General features: G+C 43.1%; 1 protein-coding gene and 1 pseudogene across 1 annotated transcript; one reads left to right on the forward strand and one right to left on the reverse strand.

Annotated features, from left to right (window-relative positions):
* Positions 1-14840, reverse strand: part of LOC123992628 — a 131350-nt pseudogene that overhangs the window by 49627 nt on the left and 66883 nt on the right.
* Positions 2882-11692, forward strand: LOC123992627. The gene is made up of 5 exons (XM_046293924.1): positions 2882-3047; positions 9388-9508; positions 9601-9629; positions 10389-10445; positions 10558-11692. The coding sequence occupies exon 5, from the start codon at positions 10570-10572 to the stop codon at positions 11185-11187; it is 618 nt and encodes a 205-aa protein (XP_046149880.1). The 5' UTR covers positions 2882-3047; positions 9388-9508; positions 9601-9629; positions 10389-10445; positions 10558-10569; the 3' UTR covers positions 11188-11692.

The following is a 14840-nucleotide window of genomic DNA, read 5'->3' on the forward strand; positions in this document are numbered from 1 at the left end:
ACTGATGCCAAACAGCAGGTAGAACTTAGGCAGGGAGAACTCTGTGAGGCTCAGCCTCAGGACCTGCTTGGTCTCCTCTGGAAGAGATCATGACAAGAGGAAAATATGACTTGTTGCTCTTCTGAAAGAGAAACCCTGAACACTGATATCTATAGCAAATAAAAAGAACACAAATCTACCTCTATTGAAGCATTGAAGGTCTCTCAATTACATCTTACTTGCAAGAGAGCCCAGTGGCATCCCTACACATTAATGATCAGGGAAGGGCATTTAACTACAGATGGTATATAGTCTGCAGGGTAGATACGGTGTGCTTCCTCACATTAATGATCAGGGAAGGGTGTTTAACTACAGATGGTATATAGTCTGCAGGGTAGATACGGTGTGCTTCCTCACATTAATGATCAGGGAAGGGTGTTTAACTACAGATGGTATATAGTCTGCAGGGTAGATACGGTGTGCTTCCTCACATTAATGATCAGGGAAGGGTGTTTAACTACAGATGGTATATAGTCTGCAGGGTAGATACGGTGTGCTTCCTCACATTAATGATCAGGGAAGGGTGTTTAACTACAGATGGTATATAGTCTGCAGGGTAGATACGGTGTGCTTCCTCACATTAATGATCAGGGAAGGGTGTTTAACTACAGATGGTATATAGTCTGCAGGGTAGATACGGTGTGCTTCCTCACATTAATGATCAGGGAAGGGTGTTTAACTACAGATGGTATATAGTCTGCAGGGTAGATACGGTGTGCTTCCTCACATTAATGATCAGGGAAGGGCGTTTAACTACAGATGGTATATAGTCTGCAGGGTAGATATGGTGTGCTTCCTCACATTAATGATCAGGGAAGGGTGTTTAACTACAGATGGTATATAGTCTGCAGGGTAGATACGGTGTGCTTCCTCACATTAATGATCAGGGAAGGGCATTTAACTACAGATGGTATATAGTCTGCAGGGTAGATACGGTGTGCTTCCTCACATTAATGATCAGGGAAGGGTGTTTAACTACAGATGGTATATAGTCTGCAGGGTAGATACGGTGTGCTTCCTCACATTAATGATCAGGGAAGGGTGTTTAACTACAGATGGTATATAGTCTGCAGGGTAGATACGGTGTGCTTCCTCACATTAATGATCAGGGAAGGGTGTTTAACTACAGATGGTATATAGTCTGCAGGGTAGATACGGTGTGCTTCCTCACATTAATGATCAGGGAAGGGTATGCTGTTTAACTACAGATGGTATATAGTCTGCAGGGTAGATACGGTGTGCTTCCTCACATTAATGATCAGGGAAGGGCATTTAACTACAGATGGTATATAGTCTGCAGGGTAGATACGGTGTGCATCCTCACATTAATGATCAGGGAAGGGTGTTTAACTACAGATGGTATATAGTCTGCAGGGTAGATACGGTGTGCTTCCTCACATTAATGATCAGGGAAGGGTGTTTAACTACAGATGGTATATAGTCTGCAGGGTAGATACGGTGTGCTTCCTCACATTAATGATCAGGGAAGGGTGTTTAACTACAGATGGTATATAGTCTGCAGGGTAGATACGGTGTGCTTCCTCACATTAATGATCAGGGAAGGGTGTTTAACTACAGATGGTATATAGTCTGCAGGGTAGATACGGTGTGCTTCCTCACATTAATGATCAGGGAAGGGTGTTTAACTACAGATGGTGAATAGTCTGCAGGGTAGATACGGTGTGCTTCCTCACATTAATGATCAGGGAAGGGTGCTGTTTAACTACAGATGGTATATAGTCTGCAGGGTAGATACGGTGTGCTTCCTCACATTAATGATCAGGGAAGGGTATGCTGTTTAACTACAGATGGTATATAGTCTGCAGGGTAGATACGGTGTGCTTCCTCACATTAATGATCAGGGAAGGGTATGCTGTTTAACTACAGATGGTATATAGTCTGCAGGGTAGATACGGTGTGCTTCCTAACCTCTGAAGTTGAGCTGGGAGCAGGTGCAGAGAGAGTGGATTATGTTGATGACCAGGCCGTGTGTGGAGGCGCGGAGGGACAGGGGGCCAGTGGCCACCAGCAGAGTGACCACGTGGAACAGGTAGGGCAGGTGAGTGGCCACGTCCAGAGAGTTGTTGAAGGACAACATCAGCATGTAACGGGCCAGGATGGCGATGTCATCCCACATCAGGTGCTGCTCCAGGGTGGGCGTGGGAGACAGGCACGTCTTATCGATGATCTTACACATCCGGCCAATCACCTGGTCAGATGGTGTGTGGAGATAACCAATCATTATGAGGTATTGAAAAGGTTGTCAGTGATATGACATCATATACTTGGTGTTAAAGACAACTTTTTGCTGACTGATGATGTTAACATCAACAGAATATCTGCCAAGGGCACCATCTGTTTGGGTTATTTGATTTTAAAAGCGATCAGTATCCCTAAGCAAACTTCAGATGTATTTTTGGATGTTAGCATAATATGAGGCAGAGAGAAGATGGCAGGGATTAGATGGGTAAGTCAAACATCATTGGCCCAAGCCTCGGGTGACAAATAGGCCAAAGGGACTAGACAAACTACCCTTTGTCCCCAATAGCTGGCCTGTCATGACATCAGTAGTGGCTGGGCTGGAACATGCCAACCAAACAATGCCCACCCTGATGGATCACGTGGACATTAAGACTAATATATCAGAACACACAAACCCTACAAATTACAAATCAAATGTGAAGCTTAAAGTCATTGATTAGTCACTTAAATAGATGTAAATGACTAAGATGGGTGCTGTGATACTTCAACTAAAAGAGCACTGTGTTTACTGTTCCTTGGCAAAACATCTTCACAATGATCACCATTCACTGCCATGCTTTACAGTGTCTGCCTTAATAGGAGCGAGGGCCTGGCTTACTATTGTCAGCCTGGGCTCTGAGGGTTTGTGTGTTTCTATCTCAGTAAGAGGGACAATTGGGATAAACAGCTCACAGATGGACATTGAGTTGATGATTCGGTCAGTTTGGATTATGTAAGTGGAGAGAAGTCATAACTAAACTAAATTGGTAAGTATTAATCCATTTAAATTTAAATGTTTTTTGGAGGACATTTTAGATGAATACATGTTGTCTGGGACAAACTGTATCTTCATATCATACTAAAACTGTCTGCATAATAATATTGATAACACAGGAATATTTCTTTGCTTAATCCAAAATGATGATTTAGAAAATCTCTCTTGGGACTGTTAGGCCGTGATTAATATTCTAACAGTTTTTTACTAAAGTTTACTTTGAGTTAGTGACATTGTGATGTTTTTGAGAGGAAAGTGGCCTCCGACCAGAGGGTTCATTGAGGACAAGGACGTCATCCATGTTTGGATACAGGTCTTGACACGGGGGAGTACTTGCTGTGTTAGCATGAGACTGACACAGAGGAGTGTTCCCAGTGCAGGAACGCTAGCCTATCCATGTTACCCTGTCATTATTAACATGAGACTGACAGGAAACTGTTAGCCATTTGTCCATTGAAAACTGTTGGCCCAGTTAGCATTTATTAGCCTCATAAACTAGCTAAAAGTGTCGATACCCACCTTGCTGGAGACCAGTTTGACATTCCCTGAGGCCAGAGCCACAGCCGTGTCAGCCATGACCTCAGCCTTGATGGAGCCCAGGCCTCCTGTAGCGCTGGTCTTGATGAAGCTGTCCAACACCACGTCCAGCAGGTCCGTTATCTGAGGGCAGAGGTCACATACAATCTAAGTTGCATTCAGTGTGGCTAAACGTTAGGGACGGTTGAGAAATAAATACATTATGTAGAATTGACAGGTCACAAAATCAGACACAAGGAACTGCCTTTCTCCCCACAGTGCTCACTTGCTCACCACCCCAAAAATATTTTTAAAAATGGGTTGAGTGTGAAAGATACTGTACCATGAGTTCAGAACATGTTGTTTGTTTTCTATGGAGATAACTATATTCAGATGCCTATATTGCAGTCATCTGAGACAAGCAACGAAACTTTTAGAACGTAGATAATGATATTTAGGAAGAACACTTTCAACCCCAGAGTTGTCATTTCGATACCTTCAATAAAAAAAAATCAATAACATGTTTATATTGACAAACACTGGCTATGATTCGGCATGTTGGATTCCTGTGCCTATAAAAATGCAAAAGGTTCCACCCTATCTTCTACCTGACTGCCTCCCATCTCTGTCAGCCTACATTTCTGAGAAAGCCAACAGTTTTTATGGGCAGTTTTTATTGGGCTTGGAGATATTTAACAGTACATTAAGCAAACATGTGCCCTCTAAGATAAGAATGTTTGACTAAAAGGTAACTAAGTGTCAAACAACTGGTGTGTATGCATACATGAGTGTTTGAGAGCGAGTGTGTGTGTGGTGACTCACCTGGCCGAGGCTGCCCCAGATCTTGGCCTGTATAGAGGGGTACATTTGCTTCTCGTTGATGGTCATGGTGATGAGCTTATCCAAGATGGCGCTGACACGTTGGCGCTTGGCGTCGTCATTGTGCTTACAGAACCTCACCAGGTTGAGCAGCCAGGGTGTCATGTACTCTAGACACAGGTGCTTCAGCTCTATACCTAAACACAGATACAGAATCAGAGGTTGAATAACACCAGCTCCTCTGTTGTTGCTACAGTGTTGAGGAACAGAGGTTGGATAACACCAGCTCCTCTGTTGTTGCTACAGTGTTGAGGAACAGAGGTTGAATAACACCAGCTCCTCTGTTGTTGCTACAGTGTTGAGGAACAGAGGTTGAATAACACCAGCTCCTCTGTTGTTGCTACAGTGTTGAGGAACAGAGGTTGGAGTGTGGATGAATGACACCCACACTGAAAGCTCCAGAGCCATGGCTCAATGCACACTGATGGATAAGGCAATCAAACATTTCCCCCACAAATGCATTTGTGTGTTGAGAGAAAGTAAGAGTTTCAGTCTGTAAAAGAGAAAGTGGGCGAGTGTGTGTGACTGAGAAAAGTGAGAACGAGTAAGAGGGCATCTTCTGGAATGAATTTCAGTCAATGCATTTGTGAGTATGTGTGTTTCTGTGCATTTGTGTTCTAGACTCACTAGACTTGCTGAAGCCAGAGATGCACTCCTCCAGGAACTCCAGGGTGAGGTGTGGTTCGTTGGCGGCTAGCGTCTTGCTGATGGAGACTATAAAGAGAGTGTTGTTGGCAGGGATACACAGGCCTGAGGTCTCCAGCAGCTGACCCTCGATCTTCAGGTTGAAGGTGCAGGTTAAGGCACACAGCAGGTTGTAGGCTGCAGACCTGTAGAGGGGACAGTTAGCTATTATATTCCATTTCCAATCAGGAAGTTGGTTGAAGAAGTTGTAAATCAATTGTTGTGTTTAGCTACTGCTCATATTTAAGAGATCACGCTACACCAAGACCTGCTCTGATTGACCCCTCCCCCCCGAGATATCAATGGGACTACATTTCCCAGAATCCACTAGAAGCTAGGGTGTTTAGCCATGTTTAATGTCTGACCTGAGGCTGGGGTCGGAGCTGCCCAGGTTGAGCAGGGCGAGGTTCAGCAGGGTACCCGGCACATCTTTGGGCCTGATCTTGGTGTGCTGGGGGATGGAGTCTGGCTGTGAGAGCTCCCAGCGCGTCCTGATGTGGATGATGGACTGGACGATGGCATCACACTCCTGGTGCATGAAGGTGAGGGGTGTTCCCTGGTTGGCCATGGTCAGGGTGAACTGGGTCTCATCCACCAGGCAGATCTCCTCGATTTCAGAGGCATAGTACACATCATTGAGGAACACAGACTGACCCAGGACACGGGTACGCTCTGCTGATGTCACCTGGACGGCCGTGGAGCCCACCTGGGATAATAGGGAGGGTTGTTGTTGAGATAAGTGTGTACATGTCAACAATGACAACACAGACCAGTTGTCTCATGTTGCTACACAAAGCAGGACTCAACAGCCAATCAATTCAACCTTCTACTTTCCCTTCGGCAACAAACTAATCTATATAAATTGATTGAGGCCCAGAGAAGTAAAAAACGTGATTTTCCTGTGTTAAATATAAACTCAGCAAAAAAATAAACAACCTCTCACTGTCAACTGCGTTTATTTTCAGCAAACTTAACATGTGTAAATATTTGTATGATCACAAGATTCAACAACTGAGACGTAAACTGAACAAGTTCCACAGACATGTGACTAACAGAAATGGAATAATGTGTCCCTGAACAAAATGGGGGGAGGTCAAAATCAAAAGTAACAGTCAATGCAGCTGGTGGCCACACCAGATACTAAATACTGCATTGCATCTCCTCATCATCATGGACTGCACCAGATTTGCCAGTTCTTGCTGTGAGATGTTACCCCACTCTTCCACCAAGGCACCGGCAAGTTCCCGGACATTTCTGGGGGGAATGTCCCAAGACCTTATCCTCCAATCCAACAGGTCCCAGACGTGCTCAGTGGGATTGAGATCCGGGCTCTTCGCTGGCCATGGCAGAACACTGACATTCCTGTCTTGCAGGAAACCACGCACAAAATGAGCAGTATGGCTGGTGGCACTGTCATGCTGGAGGATCATGTTAGGATGAGCCTGCAGGAAGGGTACCACATGAGGGAGGAGGATGTCTTCCCTGTAGCGCACAGCGTTGAGATTGCCTGCAATGACAACAAGCTCAGTCCGATGATGCTGTGACACACCGCCCCAGACCATGACGGACCCTCCACCTCCTTGCAGCATGCCCAAGGCAGGTTCACACAGATGAGCAGGGATCCTGGGCTTCTTTCTTTTGGTGTCAGTAGAAAGGCCTCTTTAGCGTCCTAAGTTTTCATAACTGACCTTAATTGCCTACCGTCTGTAAGTTGTTAATGTCTTAACGGCAGTTCCACAGGTGCATGTTAATGAATTGTTTATGGTTCACTGAACAAGCATGGGAAACAGTGTTTAAACTCTTTACAATAAAGATCTGTGAAGTAATTTGGATTTTTACAAATGATCTTTGAAAGACCAGGTCCTGAAAAGGGCTTTTTCTTTTTTTTTGCTGAGTTTATATAAATATGTATATTTCTACACTGAGGTTGGAATAACACTATAAAAATGTGAAAATGATGAAGCCCTTTGAAAATAAGAGCTGTTTGAAAAGACTACCTGAAATTTCAGCCTGTTTTGGTGCGACAGAGATGTGACCTTTCCATGCTGTAAATGAGTTAATAGACAAACAATAATTTCAGTTGTTTTCCCCTGCCCACTTGGACCACTCCCAGACAGTTCTATCAAAATGAATGCTGAGAACTTGCCCTTTGCTAAGATTTTTTTTAAACAATATATATATATATATATATATATTTTTTTTTTTTTCCAACTTTTACCCCTTTTCTTCCCAATTTCGTGGTATCCAATTAGTAGTTACAGTCTTGTCCCATCCCTGCAACTCCGGTTAGGACTCGGGAGAAGCGAAGGTCGAGAGCCATGCGTCCTCCGAAACACGACCCTATCAAGCTGCACTGCTTCTTGACACACTGCTTGCTTAACCCGGAAGCCAGCCTCACCAATGTGTCAGAGGAAACACAGTACAACTGGAGAACGAAGTCAGCTTGCAGGTGGTTAGCCCGCCACACGGAGACGCTAGAGCGTGATGGGACAAGGACATCCTGGTCGGCCAAACCCTCCCCTAACCCGGACGACAATGGGCCAATTGTGCGCCGCCTCATGGGTTTCCCGGTCACAGCTGGCTGTTACACAGCCTGTGTAGTGACGCTTCAAGCACTGCCATGCAGTGCCTTAGACCGCTGTGCCACTCAGGGGGCCCTTTTTGACCCATTTAGTTAAAAACAATCACAGTAAGGTACTTAATTATTACCCAGAAATGATTTGATAGAGATTAAAATAAACAGCTCCATTGGACCTTTGAGTAAACAATTTTCCCTGTTCCCACGTGCCCTTCATACTACCCAGTTGTCCTTGTAGGCCAGTTTGAAAGTTAGGGTTACACAAGGACCACTGTGCTACTGACCTTGATGGAGACCTTGGTGTCCTTGTGGGCCAGTTTGAGGGCGTTGTGGAACACCTTTAGGTCCTCTTCCAGGGCCAGGGTGGCCGCTGGGAGTTTCTGCTGCTCTGCCTCTACGTGCTCCGCCAACCGTGCTGGCGAGTCGATGAACTGCACCCGCTTGCTGCCCTTCAGGCCTGTCAGCAGCCTCTCATGGTATTTGGTGTACTCCCTCACCCATGTGTTGCAGTTGTACACGTAGACCGCCGTCACGTTCTTGTATGCGAAGCCCGGGAACACAACAAACCACTTGGACAAGAAGTCTGTCTTGAAGCGGTTGCTGGGACCCACGTGGGTCAGGTCCACTATGATATCGTAGGGCTTGGCGTAGTAAGGCTTCAGGGTAAGCAGCACATGGTAGATTAGAAGATCTCCGTTGATCTGGCCTGTCTTAAACCTGCGGGAAGAGAAGGGAAAGAGAAGTTGAGGATAGGTCTGATGGAAGAGGAGGTGGTTACAAGTTGAGGATAGGTCTGATGGAAGTTGATGTTGATAGGTCTGATGGAAGAGGATGAGATGTGAGGATAGGTCTGATGGAAGAGGAGGTGGTTAGAAGTTGAGGATAGATCTGATGGAAGAGGAGTTGGTTAGATGTTGAGGATAGGTCTGATGGAAGAGGAGGTGGTAGATGTTGAGGATAGGTCTGATGGAAGAGGAGGTGGTAGAGGTTAGGTCTGATGGAAGAGGTGTTGGTTAGAAGTTGAGGATAGGTCTGATGGAAGAGGAGGTGGTTAGAAGTTGAGGATAGGTCTGATGGAAGAGGAGGTGGTAGATGTTGAGGATAGGTCTGATGGAAGAGGAGGTGGTAGATGTTGAGGATAGGTCTGATGGAAGAGGAGGTGGTAGAGGTTGAGGATAGGTCTAAAGGAAGAGGAGGTGGTAGAGGTTGAGGATAGGTCTAAAGGAAGAGGAGGTGGTAGAGGTTGAGGATAGGTCTAAAGGAAGAGGTGGTAGAGGTTGAGGATAGGTCTAAAGGAAGAGGAGGTAGAAAGTGCACTTCTCTGCCAGCCAGGTCAACCTCTAAAAAGAAAGACCTTTAACGGTTAAATACATCCAAAAAGACAGGTATTTTCTGGTCTCTTTAATTTAGAACAGTCTGACGGTGGAGTCATACGGGTAAGAATAGAAATTCATCCCATTCTGAAAGCACTTCATACACAATGTTCTTGTTTTGTTACAGGCTCGACTGAAATAGAGATCTTGGTCTCAGCATAACCATGTCAAAATAGCAACAACAAAAAAGTGAATCAACAGCAGTATTATACATGTCATTTACTGGCAGCTGGCAGTCTCAGACTGAATTGTAGGCCTAAACTACTTTACATACACCCTTCTCTGTCTCTTTCCTCTTGCAGCATATGAGACATCTGTATGCTGTAGCGGTGGAGGTCCGAGGAGCCTAGAAATAACTAAGTTAGAAAAAGACCCGAGGGGGGATAGGAAGTGTGTGCATCTCAAGAGGCTGGGTCGCAGCAGGTGCTTCCTCTGACAAACACACATGACAGACCACTCCTTATCATCTTCCTAGTCCAGTTAACCTTGTCACTCTTGCTCTTTCTCTCACACAGAAGCGCTCTAAGGCTGTGCCCTTGCCCAGGTAAGAGATTCCCATACAATCTCCAACATACATTGTATCAAAAAAAAGGAATGACCAAACAATAATTTTGTGATAAGATTCAGTTGATTTTAGTGGACATCGCAATAAAAACGACAAAACCATGATTTGTACAAATGTTTACTAAAAGAGGTCTAGCTTATTCTGACATGTATTGTATGCATCACCTTCCTGAAAGGTATTGCATAGAACTAACTTGCTAGAAGTTATTATTTATGTTAAAGCAAGTGTATTGATCTACTTCAGTAACACATTGATTACTTCATTTTGAGTAAACTGTACTGTGACAGTGAGTGATAGACTTAACTGGGCTAGTTAGATATTTTTTAAATAAATCACGTCTTGTTTTATCAGGTTAATGATAATGGCAGGGAGAAGTAATCTTTCTATAAATGAATAGATTTGCTAGACAGTTTTCCATTATTTTTTACCTCCCCACATTATAATTGGAAGAGAAAGTGTAAACTATAACATAGCCTATAGCTAGAAAGGTAACTCCAAACACATTTTCACTAATAGCAGCTGCTTATCTGGTTAAAACAAAAGTTAGCCATGTGTTGGCAAAAATGTCCAAGTCAAGAAAGCCTACCAGCAGCCACGACTGGTACTCGCGGGTGCTTTTCCAAAGCCTATGTCATAGACTCCAGTGATTGTAATGAGCTCCAATGAGTGTAATTTGCTCAATATTAAGAGTTGAGAAATAAAGTTGTTAGAAAGAAGATATTCTCCTCTTTTTTACAGAACAAAAGAAAAAAAGAAAACGGCACCCTGCAATAACTCTGCGGACCCCAAGCAAATGTAACTAACCATTTCTAGAATTATATTCAAACATTAACAAACCGTCACAATACAGAGACTGTTAACTGGCATGAACAACAAAAGCTATTCTCTTCCTATCCTACCATTTCAGAGAAACTGAAGAATGGAAGGCTCCAGAATCTCTCTCCATCTTCTCTTCTTCCTTCTGATTGGACAAGCTTCACACACTAGCATTACTCAGCCTCAGACCACTAATGCCATGTATCCAACTGACATAACCTCAATTACCCAAGAGGAAAACGACACCTCCAGCTCTCCCACAAAGGCCACCACGGGCTGCCTCATCAAGCCCCAGTTGGGCTTCATAGTGGTGACCTGCGCTGGGGGCCTGGTCCTGTTTCTGCTCGTCTCTACTGTGGTCCTGGCCTCCCAGGTGTGCAGTCTTAGGCGCCAGGCCCGTGCCCCTCGCCCCGCCCGCAGTAACGTGGACCTGGTGAGTGGCGCAGGCTACTGGGACACGGAGCACTCTGAGGGGGGCATAGTGGGGCCCTGTGATACCAGTGTCATGTTGGAGGAGGTCCGTTTGGATGGAGAAGAGGATGAAGAGCAGGGGGAAGAAGAGAAGGAGGAAAGGGAGGAGGAGCAGGCAGAAGGAGTCAGAGGCCAAACAGGGGATGTGAGAACAACTGGCGAAATAGCCATGCAGATGCAGAGTTCCAGCTCCAGGGATTTGTGTCTGGAAATCCCCCAGGATCTAGAGAACATGCCCCTAGTGGTGTGAGTAGAGCATTGCATGCACTCCCTCTCCAGCCTCAGAGAGCCATGGCCTGGCTCAGAACTGAACTTCACTCAGGCATAGATATCAACAGGCCAGATCAGCTCCAGTCTTGTGCCTCAAGTCAAAACAAAGAGTATTTGTTATTTTTTAAATAAGTACTCCAGCTATATGTAATCCATTTTTAGGAGCTTTTACATATTTGCTTTGTAAACTGAATTAATCTGATTTGGAATGATTTTGTCTCAAATTTATTTCTATAGAGAACATTTGAATAGGCTGTTGGGAGCAGCAAGACATTAATTTGAAATAATGTGCTACGAACAGCACACTACTGCCAACTGCCCAAGTTAATTACGCTTACAGCTTACTACGAAGGTTCAGGATCTTTGTACGGGGAGGGGGGGGGTCACTTATATTTTACATTTGAGTCATTTAGCAGACGATCTTATCCAGAGTGACTTACAGGAGCAACTAGGGTAAATTACCTTGCTCAAGGGCATATTGACAAATTAAAAACAGTGACCTTTCAGTTACTGGCCCAAAGCTCTTAACTGACAAATTCAATAATATAATATAATATATGCCATTTAGCAGACGCTTTTATCCAAAGCGACTTACAGTCATGTGTGCATACATTCTACGTATGGGTGGTCCCGGGGATCGAACCCACTACCCTGGCGTTACAAGCGCCATGCTCTACCAACTGAGCTACAGAAGGACCACATATTAGCAGTACACTATGCCAACTTCTCTTAATGGCAGAGGTACTGAGAATATTTGATTAACTAAGTGTAACAAAAGGGTATTAAGCTTAGAAAGGTATTAACATAGAAAGTATATTTTGTTGAAGATTGAAATGATAGAAACTCAACTCCAATATGTATCCCCCCCCCATCTCTATTGACACTGTTGGCTAAAAGATTCCTTCTCAGCAAACAAGCACTCAAACATTGTCTACCATATATATATATAACTGAATGTGGTCGCTTCTCCCCAAGACATTAAATGTCAAACATTTGATAATATATGTTGTCCAATCTAAAAACTGTCCTATCTACCTGTATTAAAAAAACAATATTAAAACACACTCAAATATGCCAACATGCTTGCTGATCAGATGTGAGTTCAGTTAAAATGATTACTTTCCACCAACTTGATGTGAACTTCCTTTCCTTTATCTGAAGTGATTCCATGCACAAATACTATACCAAGGGTAAACTTTGAACATCTTGTTTCCATCGGTGGCTGGGCACAGAGATAGCATTGGGCCTGCCAAGCCTACTTACATCAATAAGTCTTCCCCTCAACCTTCACGAGTCAGTCACAGAACTCCTAACTCCTTTGTTTCCACTCCTCTCTACTAAGTCTAACTTCTTTTCTCTTTTCTGTAAAAATACAATATTTGTTTAAATGCCACAACCCAAATAAATGGAGGTTTTGTGAACAGGTGTGAATGAATGGCATTCTTGTTTTGAATCGATGGAGTAAGAACACAAGTTTTAGACAACAGTTTCAGAAACGGTGGACCGCAATAAATACAGGGGGTTGCATGAGTACACCGACAGCAGTGAAATTGATGTGAAATTGTTCCATTACTGTCAACAAATATCCTGGCACTAGTTTAACAGGTTATATTATTATTAGGACTAAGTGTTTTAATATAGTAAATTACAGAAGTGGATGTCTATCAGGAAAATAGCCCCTTGGGTAGTTAAAAAAAACAATTGTTTAATTAATATATTAACAAAATCTGTGCCCTAGATTAGGTTGACTGAAGAAGCTTTATGTTGACACAAACTGTACTGAAGAACAAAGACCTGACGAAGAACCAAGGGTAAAGTCATACATTGCAATAAGGGATACTAGCTTTCACCTGGATTCACCTTGTCAGTCTACAGTGCAGTCAGAAAGTATTCATACTCCTTTTCCCACATTTTGTGTTACAGCCACAACTTAAAATAGATTACATTTACATATTTTGTCATTGGCCGACACAATACACTCTATTATGTCAAAGTGGAAATAGTCTTGCAGATTTTTTAAAACAAATTAATTAAAAATGAAACGCTGAAATGTCTTGAGTCAATAACTATGGCAAAATGACCATGCAGATGTAGAGTTCCAGCTCCAGGGATTTGTGTCTGGAAGTACCACAGGATCTAGAGAACATACCCCTAGTGGTGTGAGGAAAGTGAAAAGCTGAAATGTCTTGAGTCAATAAGTATTCAACCCCTTTGTTATGGAAAGCTTAAATAAGTTCAGGAGTAAACATTTGCTTAACAAGTCACATTATAAGATGCCTGGACTCACTCCTTGTGCAATAATAGTGTTTAACAAGATTTTCGATTGACTACCTCATCTCTGTACCCCACACATACAATTATCTGTACGGTCCCTCAGTCAAGCTGTGAATTTCAAAACACAGATTCAACCACAAAAACCAGGGAGGTTTTACAATGCCTCACAAAGAAGGGTACCTATTGGTACATGGGTTAAAAAATTAAAAATGAGTTTATTAATTAGGCTTTGGATGGTGTATCAATACACCCAGTCACTACAAAGATAAAGGTGTCCTTCCTAACTCAGTTGCCGGAGAGGAAGGAAAGTCTTCAAGGATTTTACAATGAGGCCAATGGTGACTTTAAAACAGTTATAGAGTTTAATGGATGTGATAGGAAAAAACTGAGGATGGATCAACATCATTGTAGTTACTCCACAATATTAACCGTATTGGCAGAGTGAAAAGAAGGAAGCCTGTACAGAATACAAATATCAAAAAACATGCATCCTGTTTGCAACAAGCCACTAAAGTAATACTGCAAAAAATGAAGCAAAGCAATTCACTTTTTTATCCTAAATACAAAGTGTTATGTTTGGGGCAAATCCAATACATTACTGAATACCACTCTCCAGATTTCCACAGTGGTGGCTGCATCCTGTTATGGGTATGCTTGTAATTGTTAAGGACTGAGGAGTTTTTCAGGACAAAAAAGCAATGGAATGTAGCTAAGCACAGACAAAATCCTAGAGGAAAACCAGATTGTCTGCTTTCAGACACTGGGAGCCCAAATCTACATTGCAGTTGCTAACCAAGAAGACTGAATGTTCCTGAGTGGCCGATCTTAGTTTGAACTTACATCTGCTAGAAAATCTATGGCAAGACTTGAACATGGTTGTCATGTAACGATCAACAACCAATGTGACAGAGCATTTCAAAATTGTCAAACAATTTTTTAAAAGAAGAAAAATGGGCAAATATTGTACAATCCAGGTGTGCAAAGCTCTTAGAAATGCATGGCTGTAACATAACAAAAATCTAGAATAAGTCAAGAGGTACGAATACTTTCTGAAGGCACTGTATGTGATGGAAAGAGCAGGTGCCCTTAATGTTTTGTACACTCAGTATATAAACCTGAGCACACAATAAAAAAAAATTGGACTTTATATTGTTGGCATGTGAAAAAAGGAGAGCAAAACTGAAGCATCAACCACAATCTACACAGAAAGACATGTTCAACAATTCAACTCAAAATAAACACTGTACAAACCACCGCTAGTCTTTGACAGAACGTCTTGAACCTTTCATTTGGACTGCTGAGAAACATGCCGCGTTTTGTTTTATTTATTACGATTGAAAGTTTTAAACCAATTGCAAA

The sequence above is a fragment of the Oncorhynchus gorbuscha genome, linkage group LG13 (genome assembly GCF_021184085.1).
Source record: "Oncorhynchus gorbuscha isolate QuinsamMale2020 ecotype Even-year linkage group LG13, OgorEven_v1.0, whole genome shotgun sequence".
NCBI classification, from domain to species: domain Eukaryota; kingdom Metazoa; phylum Chordata; class Actinopteri; order Salmoniformes; family Salmonidae; genus Oncorhynchus; species Oncorhynchus gorbuscha.

Bases quoted from the DNA above. Each gene is read 5' to 3' on its own strand.
- LOC123992627 (XM_046293924.1), top strand. From the start codon at position 10,570: ATGGAAGGCTCCAGAATCTCTCTCCATCTTCTCTTCTTCCTTCTGATT.